This window comes from Quercus suber, unplaced genomic scaffold (genome assembly GCF_002906115.3).
Source record: "Quercus suber isolate HL8 unplaced genomic scaffold, Cork oak 2.0 scaffold_54, whole genome shotgun sequence".
Taxonomy (NCBI): Eukaryota; Viridiplantae; Streptophyta; class Magnoliopsida; order Fagales; family Fagaceae; genus Quercus; species Quercus suber.
In genome coordinates, this window is record NW_027069519.1 from 1576670 (window position 1) to 1587559 (window position 10890).

Consider the following 10890-nt stretch of genomic DNA (forward strand, 5'->3'; position numbering starts at 1 on the left):
TTTCTTTTACTCATTGTTTTAAGTGTGCGTTTGGATACTGTTTATTTTGCTGAAAATTGAAAACTTATTATTGAAAACACTATAGCACAATATTTTTTATTGCTACATATTACTGTTCACACGTTTTTAGCACTTGGCTGGTCCATGAACAGTGCCAGGGACCAACCAAAAAATGCAACTTATACAAACGCAATAAGCTCTACACAAATGCACCCTAAATATTATTCAAAAGTAAATATAAAAAATTTTATGAACTAATCATTTTAGTATATCTTTAACAAAAAATCAACTACAAGTACAAACAAAAATAAAATGTAAATTATTAAATTTTTAGTATAAGATATGAAAAACTTTTTATAATAACGTTATTATGCTAATTCAAGACCTTCACAAAATTTGGATATACTTTTTTGGGAAAAATGCTCATACACTCTCCTAAACTTTCAACTATTGGCCAAAAGACCCCCTCAACTTTTATATTGGCCAATTTACTCCTTAAACTATTCACAACTGCCAAATCAATACTTCAGTCACACGTTAAAACACTAACGGAATAAGCACATGAGATGCACGTGTTCCCCACTTCCTCACAAAACAAAGTCAATAACACGATAGAGAGAAGAGACCTCTGACCAGTAGAAAGGAGAGAGAGAGAGAGGCAGTAGAATCAAAGCCACCGCAAAGCTTCCTCCACCGTTTCGCCGCCTTTGTCCCGGCAGTGCCTTGGTGATTCAGCCGCATCGTTCAAGAACCCAGCACCTGGTAATTTTTTTTTCCTTTCATTCTTTCCCTGAGTTTAAATCCACAAAAAAACTCTTTTTCTTTTTTAATATCCCTATGCGAATTTCTATAGTAGAAATTCTTGGTTTGGTTTTATTCTTGGGTTGGTTTAATTCTTATTTGTTCGATTTTTTGTGGTTCTACGGAGCTGTTGCTTTTGACTATGCCATACAGCTGTTTGATTAAATGCCTGTGTGAGATATGGCCACTGCATTATCTTAGACTTAGAGGATATGGTGGCTGTTTCCTCACACTTGGTATTGGCTAGAATAATTGTTTTAGATTATTAGTGTCAATTTGCAGATCATAAGACAGATGCATTATTTTAAGAACTCAAGTCCAAGTTGTTAAAATTAGATTCCACCTTCGGGGTCATTGAGTGTTGCTTTTGAGTATGCCATAGAACTGTTTGACATTGGTAGGAGTGGTCATATTAAAAGCTGTGGTCTGTTTATCAATAGTGGTCTATTAGAATAATAGATAAATAGGCACTTGAACTTGTGGTTTTTACATATAGTAGTGATGTACATCTCTTGCAAGGTGAAGTTTAGTAGTTTTATTTGTGTATGTTTATGCATGTATTATTCTGATGGATATGAGGTCTGGTGCTTTTTAGCTTGCATGCCCACTCTATTGTTGAGATGTTTGAGCAGGAGATGAAATTGTTGTCTTTCACTTGTGATGTTGTTGATATTCTCCATACTGTTTTATTTAAATAAGTAGACTGGTAAAAATCACTAGCTTTAAGGGAATAGTTTAGCTTATGGATGAGGAGTTTAGTTTATTTTTTCCCTATTTCTATATTGTTCTTTATTTTCCCAACTCTTTCTATTAATCTTCTTGTTAATTTTGTACTGCAGCCATGGATGAATGTCTACTTTTACTCCCTGCAAATGCACCTTTTATGCCAAATGTACCACCCTCAAAATCGTCTGCATCTAGTGCTTAGGCTGTTCTAGCAAAGCCCTTATCTGCCACTGGGAGTAGTACACTTCAGCTCAGTTCATCTCATGTAAAACGTTCAAGCTACATTGTCTATGATTCGGATGATTACTTAGATCAAGATATTGATGAGATTGCAAATGCTATGGCTATTGTGTCCAAACCGTCTACATCCAGTGCTGCACAACCTACATTATTTGATATGATGGATCTCCTATAGCAGATTCTGCCTTGCTTACATCAGATTCTACATTACCTAAATTGTATTGAACAAGATATTAAAGAGATTAAGGAGCACCAGGAGTTAGGAGTTGATAATTTAGTGATGTACTTATGTTCTTTGTGAACTTCCTAGTTTTTGTACCTTGTGAACTTTGATGCTTAGTTATAACAGTTTGTTTTTGTATTTAAAACATACTGTATTTTATACTCCTGCTTATTGTAGGTTCTAAATATTGTAAATATACGTATCAATTTCTTTCAAACTTTGGCTTCAGTGAACTAAGGGTTAATGTGGAACTAGCAAAAATCATGGTAATTGGTTTTGATTTTTTGCCTAAACAACAATAGTGGTACTTTATGCAATAACACTATCAATATACTACTCAGCAATTCTCAAACTCATAGCTTCTACACCACCCCCAAAAAATGAATGTGTCCTAATCTGCCATGAATTGAACTTTATGCAATAACTCTAAGAAAATAAATCAATAATTACACTTTTCCAGCAATATTGAAAAACAAAATTATACCGGCTCCATCAGTATTCTTAAAAGGATCTCAATATGCCAAGAATTGAAATATCAAATGAGTGTTTACAAATGGTATATTGTTTGCCAAAAAAAAAAAAAAAAAAACTCAATGAATCATTAATTACATTTTCCAGCAATATTGAAAAACAAAAGTATACTAGCTCCATCAGTATTTTTAGAAGGCCGTGTATCACTAAACAAAATATTGAACTAAAAAATTATTTATCTTCTTGTTGCCACTAGACCTTAGCTTTTCCCTTATCCTTCTTGCTTCCACTGTGTTGTCTTTTGTATGACTTTGACTTGATTGTTGAGTACCTATATTTGATTGTTGAGTACCCTATAAAAAGCCAAAAAGGCTGGAAAAGTTCAATAAAGTAGTACTTGAAATTTGGTTGAAAAGTTCAACAAAGTAGTACTTGAAATTTCAATGATAGCATAAGCGATTGGAAGATATTATCATTCCCATCCTTCCCAATAGCAACCAGCAATTGTCCCCCTGTTGTCCCCTTCAAATGACAACCATCTATTCCAATAAGTGGCCTACAACGGACTAAGAATCCCCTTTTGCAAGAATCAAGACAAACATATATTCTCTCAAACACATCATTTGCAGTTTGTATCTTCATTGTGGTACCCACATTCCACTTCCTAATAGCAGCTGCATAGTCCCAAAGTCTCTCATACTGCTTCTCCTTAGCACCATGTATCATCTTGAAGGCCATTCTCTTAGCCTTATAACATTGGTCCAAAGTCACATCAACTTCATGGTCCCTAAACACTGCACCCTTCAATGCATTTGCCGTCCAAGTATGATCATCTCTAAAAAATGGAAAATATTTATTGGCTAGCCACCTTGAAGAAATCTTACTATTCTTATGATCCTTACCACACGTATGAATGCTCTTAAAACTTTTGATTTGAAAGGCATCTTCCATTTGTGTTTGGGATGCATGTATCTTCCAACCACATATTTATTTTTACATACAACTGTCACTTTCCACTTATCATTGTGCTTATACTCAAAATCATATTTTTCTTTAATACACCATTCCTTTAGTGCCTCCTTGAAGACGACTTGTGATGCAAAATTTTGATCCTTCACTAGCTGTACATTCTCCATGCCAATGTGCTGGTTAAACTCAAGGAACCTAGGCCTTGAATTCCCTTCATCATCAGATGACCCTTCTGCACTCCTTAACTCATCACCATCCCCATGATCTAAATTTCCTTCACCATTCCAAACTCTCTCAAGCTACTTGCCTCCAATTGCTCTATTGATTCCATCATCCTCCATACCAAAATCTTCAATTATATCATCATCAGATTTAGAAAAATCACTCAAATTGTAATCTTTGTCATCCTCATCATCCTCCACATCAATTGGAACATTAACAATTTCAGATTGGCCATCAGCCTCAATAGAATCATATTGGGATTGAGGGGCTTGTACATTTTGCATTGAAGGTGAATTTCTAGGGAGTGACATTGGACATTCATCCATGGCTACAATACAAAACTAACAAGAACATTAATAGAAGAGCTGGAGAAAACAAAATTTAAAAAAAAAAAAAAAAACAATTTAGAGAATAGTGGGAAAAAAAAAATAACAATTTGCACATGCACACATGCATGATTGTTGCTAATCAATTCACATAATTCAAAATATTACAATATGCATGGTTGTTGCTAATCAATATTCTTTTTAATGGACCCATATTCAGTAGTATTTAGAAACCTTAATCAATTGAGTTACAAAGACATTCGGCGATCAAATTCCCTCTATCCCAACTAATGAATTATCATAAAAAATAAAATTATTTGGATCAAACTAGGAAAAATCTTTAGTGACTTAATGCAAATTTTGAAACTATGTTTATGATTTTTTAGTATCAACTGCTTGGTCATTACAAATGTTGCATAAGATGGTTGTTAAGACATTAAGACAGTAAGGCTCACTTACAAAGTGACCTTGCCTGAACATATGGAAAAACTACATTATCTTCTTATAATAAAAAAGAAAAGTGCTACACTAATTCTATAGTGTAATTAGACATGGCAGGTTTGGACCAAATTGGAACACACTAAAAATACCAAGGGATTCATAAACAGGATTTTGGATGTTCATGATCAATCCTTATGTAGCTCTGCATTATTTCTTGGATGGATCGGTGGCATATTTGCAAGCGACAAAATTAATGAAATTTCTCGAATTGAAGATTTAGTTATTGGCTTCTGGATCATTACGAAACCAATTATTGTGTTTGATATGTTTTTGTAGCAAATGGGTTGCAAGGGAAACTTGGAGGGCCAGCATATTTGGAAAATTGGATAACCAAGCAACTAAACCTCCTTAGCAGTGGCCATATCTCTCTTAGGCATTCAATCAAACAGCTTTATGGCATACTCAAATGCAATAGTTGGTGAAAGGCACATGGAGATAGTAAAAACACCAAGAATTTCACAGAGACCCAACCCAAAAATTAAACCAAAGCAAGAATTTCTACTATAAAAATTCGTACATGGGGATTAAAGAAAAAAAAAAAAGTTCTTAGAAGATTTAAATAGCAATACATAAGAAGGAAAAAAAAATGGAAGAAGAAGAAGAAGAAGACATACCCAGATTGAATAGTGCGACAGAACCACTAAGGCACTGCCGGCACAAGGGCAACGAGACGATGGAGAGAACCTTAGTAGTGGCTCTGAACGGCGTGGATTCTCTCTCTCTGCCGGACCTGGTTCTCTTCTCCTCTTTCCGTTGGGTTTTGGATGTTTGGGTTTAACCTGTGACTAACTGAAGTATTGATTTGGCAGTTGTGAATAGTTTAAAGAGTAAATTAGCCAATAAAAAAGTTTGGGGGGTCTTTTGGCCATTAGTTGAAAGTTTAGGGGGTGTATGGGCATTTTTCCCTACTTTTTTTGGTCTTCTATGCTTCTAGATACTTTATGATCACTCTAGAAACTTAAAAGCAAAGCTTCTTTGGAGGTTGAACCTAGCTATTATTGCGGTAGTAAGTGCTATATATATATATATATATATATATTAGGTAAAAATATGGTGGTGTTGTAAAACCCCATAATTTTGATACAAATTTAATTATTATACGTAAATTATAAAGGAGACCTACAATTAAATGGATTAAATTGATTTGGGCCTAAGATATTAAAAATAAGATAAATACTATAAGATATGAAGCTCAAGTGAGGTGGCATAAGTAAATATATGGGCCTTGATAACCCTAGCATTTTACCTTTTAAGTTACACGTGTATGTACATAAGAAAGTTCCTTTTTGTTTTCAACCACATTGAGTTGTTTCTTTTCTTCTCTACGACTGCGCACAAGTATTTCAGGTATGGTTTGTCTTGCTGAAAGATTTAGAGAGTTGGAATTATTCTATGGCTAATAATTGTCCCCACACTTATAGGAAGACATGGGTCTGTGCATTTGTTCTTTTGGTACCAAGTAAAACAATTGGCATTGGGTTCATAAAATCTAAACCTATCACTATATTGATGGGAAGCTGACCTATGATTTATTACAATATTAAAATAGGAATTGTATATATATAGCCGTATGGTCCTCCATAGGCTTTGAGAGTGATTTGACAGAACTACAATATGTGGCTTCTACTTTTTGACTAATAGATATAAAGATTAGGTTGATCAAATATTTATGTATATATATATATATATATCATGTGGCTTCTAAAGAATGGTAGAATATATAATGGCTATACCTATAGTGAGATGCTAGAGTCTTATAGAGTTGCAGTATAATCATGCTTAAAATATATCATCTTATCATCCTAATAATCAATCATGATGAAATAAGAAGATTTTATTTACAAAAAGGTCCCCAACAACTTGTTCTCGATAACGAGACTATTAAGCGACGATTTCAAAATATGAAAACTCATAAAAAGGAATTGTAAAACTTTATATATTTGCTTGTATTTTTGGTTGTTGTTGTTGTCAATATATGAATTTTTCTTATTAGATTGTATAATTTATGCTTATTAAGGACCATCCTTGAAAAAGTTCCTAAAGTCCCCACTGTGTAAATACCTTCTTCTTTCTTCCTCTTTCTTTCTTCTTCTTCTTCTTTTTTTTTTTTTTTTTTAATTTTATTTTCAACTCTGTCCTGAACCACAAGAATCATCCACTGTTTGCAAACCCAGATGATTCAACTGCAATTTGCATAGTTCACTAATTTTTTTTACAAAGAACGGGTTTTAGAGTTTAAAGAACCATTCTAATGAACAGTTCACAGTTAACCAGGTAAGACCGTACGGTCTAGTCTGGATTTCAAATTATTTGATATATTTTTTATACCAAATAAAAAGCAGTACGATAGAACATTAGAACCATGATAATTACAAGGAGAGAAATAATTCTTTGCTAGTTAATGATTCTTTACAAGGGGAGAGAATTTTGTTATGCCATGTAGACGTATACAAGAAAATGATTCTTTACTAGTCAATGATTAAACAATAGTTTTGTTAAAAGTCTATCCAAGACCACAAAGCCCACTGTATGAAAAACAAGATAGCTTGTTGACTGCTTACACTAATCAGCAAATTTACTGTTTTAAAACATCATCTTCCTTTCATACAACTTCCGAATCATGGAGTCTATTTCCCTGTCTAGACTAATCTTAAAGATCAAGTTCACAAACTCCATTAGTCCAAAGCCAACTATATCATCCTTAGTTCTATCCAATGATTGACCAATGGTCTTAATTATGTTTGCCATATTGCAAGAGTATACAACGGGATTGGAGAGTGAAAAGAAGTTTCATACCTTTTCCTTCATTAGGTTTCAAGTCTTTACCTTTGGCCACAAGATCTCCAATAACCAGATCCTCACAAATTCATCACTTATTTGCATCATGTAATACAACACAACTCTTGGTCAATGAGAGACAAGAAGTTTAATTAGCTCCTTGACACCCCAACCAGAACCAATATGTTTAGTAGTTGCCTAGTAGTCCCACCATGACAACAAAGGAAAATTTCAGACATATTTTCTTCCTTACCTTACACGAGAAGCTAGCGTGGACTACAATGGAAAGTTTTGCAAAAAAACAACCATATAGAAGTAGAACTGGAGCTAGAGATAGATACTTGTGTGACATTTTTTCCTACAATAATTAACGGTTAGTAGAATATGATGAGCATAAGTTACACTCAATACAGGACATGTATAATTCGGCCTCTTTTAAAGTATGTTTCAAGAATTTGGAATAATTCAGAAATAATATACGGCATAACACAGTAAAATTATATATATATATATATATGTCAATTTCTTTAATACCTTTTCCTCTCTTCCCGTGTGTGTGGGTTAAAAATACTTAGTATTCTAAAAAAAGAAAACATAGTAAGTCTTAACAACTCAATTTGAAATAATCTACACTAGAAAAAAAAAATTAGTAAAATAACCTTGATAAACAATTAAACACCATTTATAAAGTTCTAGTTAATTAAAACGTCTCAAATAATTGATCCTAAGTAATTAGCCATCAATAACCTTTTCAACTACTCCACTGAATGCATCATCCTCCCAAAATTGTTCATGATCAACATATTCAGGAAGCTCATTAAGTTTGTCAAGATAAATTGGCTCCAAGTCTAGAGATTCACCAGTGTTAAATTTCTCCATCATCACTGAGTTCAATCTTACATACACCATATTATCCAACATCTCAGATGTCAACATGTTTGTCTTCTTTGTTTGTGCTTCCTCAAATGCATTCCAATTACGCTTACATGAGGATGAACTACAAGGTTGACTCAAAATTCGAATGGCATACCTTTGTAAGATAGGAAGACGATCTCCACAGAAATCCCACCATATTCCTACAAATAAAATTACAATTTATATACTCATAAAATTTATCAAAAAATTATATAGTTAAATATTAAAATTATATCGAAGCTATTGAACTTACTAGGATGAGATGTTTTCAACATTGTCTTTGCTGTAACTGTAAACAAGCTTGGTACTTTATTGCGATAAAGTTGCACTCGTTTCATGAAATCTTCCCTTTCTTCAATAGCCACCAAATTCTCCAAAATGAAACTTATACCATCTTTTATCTCACTGTTCTCTTTAAATTTCTCACTACACAAGTAAGATGGATTCAAAAATGTTGCAGCAGCATGAATTGGGTGGATTATATTTTCAGTACACCTACAATTAACTAACTCCCATATCTGCATATATTTGTCTTGATTGCCAGCATATTGTTGCTTAATTGCTTCTTTTGCCATTTCCATTGCTTCATATAAGTATCCTGCAGTTGACCAATCACTATCTACCAATCGAAGAACACGAACCAAAGGCTCCAAAACTAGTAGCACCTCTTTCCCTTGACTCCAAAATTCTGTACTTTGGATTATACTAGCAACCACTTCTTTCCTGATGTCCTTTTCATTATTATTCAATTTTTCCCACTTGGAAGATGCAACAAGTAACTGCAATTCATCTCAAACATTCAAAATAGATTGAAGCATCAAGAAGCTAGGAGACCTACTTGTACCGAGATGTTTCAATTCTTTATGGTTTGTGTACTCTCTCATGAGTGACAAAATGGTACTATCCATATACAGATATGAAACAACTGATTTTGCATCACTAATTATCTTCTGCACCCAATCAACTTCCTCACATATATCCTTCAAAAGCAATTGAATGCCATAAGTAGCGCACCGGGTTTTGTACAACCGAGGGTACTTGCCAATAAGCATGTCTCCAGCAGGCTCAAAATTTGTAGTACTATCAATGATTAATTGAACAAAATTATCAGACCCAATTTCTTCAATTACTGAAGAAATGATGTCTTTAATATATAGTGTTGTTATTTTATCCTTTGAAACTTCAAATGACTTCAAAAATATTACTCCACTAGGAGATTTTGCATTAATATTGATAAATGCTCTCTGATCCAAATCACTCCATATGCTTGACATAAGAGTACAACCAGTTACCGACCAAGAATTCTTAATTCTTCTAATAAACTCTTCAACTTCGACCTTCAAATTTGGTATTAACTTCCTTTGAAGAGTCAAATTAGAGGGTAACTTATATTCAGGACCATAATCAGCAACACCTTCCACAAAGCAAATAAAGGATGTTGTTTGAACAACATCAAATGATATGTTATTTACTATAAGAAGCCGGGCAAGCAATTTGTCCACTGCACTCTTATCTTTTTTACCACACATCTTTGAATTGGTAGCATGGCATAGGTCTCTCGATATTGAACACGAAGTGGTTTTACTCTCTTTAGCATTGCTTGAACTTGATGCACTCTAAGTTTTTTATTACTCCCTCCAATTACTCCAATTACTAGATAAGCTTCTTTTTGAACATCTTCAGGCACATTGGCACAAATATCTATATCATGACCTTTAACTCTAGCTAAGTGAAATTTAATCCTAGAAGCACCCCCAGCAAAATCACGTTGACAAAAGTTACATTTGAAATGGCCATCTAGGTCTTCAACATACCTCCAAAATCGATCTTTTTTTCGAACCATATTTTCCCTTAAAAAAAGAAATAAAGGAAAGAATATGATATTAGAATCAAATATAAATTAATCTGGACAACAATATAAATGAACAAAAATTACTTTATTCTATTTCTTTTAAATATTAAAATATTTAGTTTATATCTCCTTCTATCAATGATACATAGATATAATATATAGGGTAAATACATTCACATACCCTGAGCTTTGGGCTACTGCCAACCAGGTCTAAAACTTTTTAAAACTGACCAATTGGGTCCCTAAGGCCAACTTAGTCCATAAATACTATTAGGCATGTTAATCATTTTTCCTCAACTGTCTTAGGGACTAGGTTGGCTTTAGGGACCAAATTGGTCAATTTTGAAAAGTCTTAGATCAGGTTGGCATTTAGCCCAAACCTCAAGATATGTTAATGGAATTTACCCTAATATATAAAATAGTCAAATCAAATTGCATATATAAACTATTGAAATGAATAATAAAAAGTAAAAAGCTAAAGAGTAATTCTAGTACAATAAACTAAGCCACATCTATCCTACATGGTATAGATTGTGATTGAAATATCATTGCATTTTTTTTTTTTTTGTATTATTTCTGAGTCCAACCGCACTATTTCAGCTAGTTTTATCTTCAGTACTTTTCAGAAAAAAGTTTTTAATTTTAATTAAAAAAGCTATTACTAAACGGACTATAAATTTCCCAATAAACGAACGGTTAGGATTTGAAGAGAATTATAAAGTACAATACAAAAACAAAAAAATGGATAATTGTACGCACCGGAAGGTGGCCTTTGACGAGAAGATCAGTGGTGGGTGGGGTCTCTTCCCGAACCGGAGCAAAGTTACCGGAGAGATAGTGGTGAGGCAGAGAAGAGTCGTACATGA

General features: G+C 33.5%; 2 protein-coding genes and 1 long non-coding RNA gene across 3 annotated transcripts; 1 reads left to right on the forward strand and 2 right to left on the reverse strand.

The window, feature by feature from the left end:
- The first annotated feature begins 388 nt into the window (after positions 1 to 388).
- Positions 389 to 2207, forward strand: LOC136067004 (uncharacterized). The gene is made up of 2 exons (XR_010628527.1): positions 389 to 762; positions 1641 to 2207. It is a non-coding gene; the product is annotated as an uncharacterized LOC136067004 (long non-coding RNA).
- Positions 2208 to 7984: 5777 nt separating this feature from the next.
- On the reverse strand, positions 7985 to 8888 carry LOC111991025 (uncharacterized). The gene is made up of 2 exons (XM_024022795.2): positions 8426 to 8888; positions 7985 to 8333 (listed from the first exon to the last, which is right to left on the reverse strand). Exons 1-2 carry the CDS (start codon positions 8751 to 8753, stop codon positions 7990 to 7992), a joined length of 672 nt encoding a protein of 223 aa, XP_023878563.2. The 5' UTR covers positions 8754 to 8888; the 3' UTR covers positions 7985 to 7989.
- Positions 8889 to 8963: 75 nt separating this feature from the next.
- Positions 8964 to 9701, reverse strand: LOC111991024 (uncharacterized). Its single transcript, XM_024022794.2, has one exon. It carries the CDS (start codon positions 9699 to 9701, stop codon positions 8964 to 8966), a length of 738 nt encoding a protein of 245 aa, XP_023878562.2.
- Positions 9702 to 10890: the final 1189 nt, after the last annotated feature.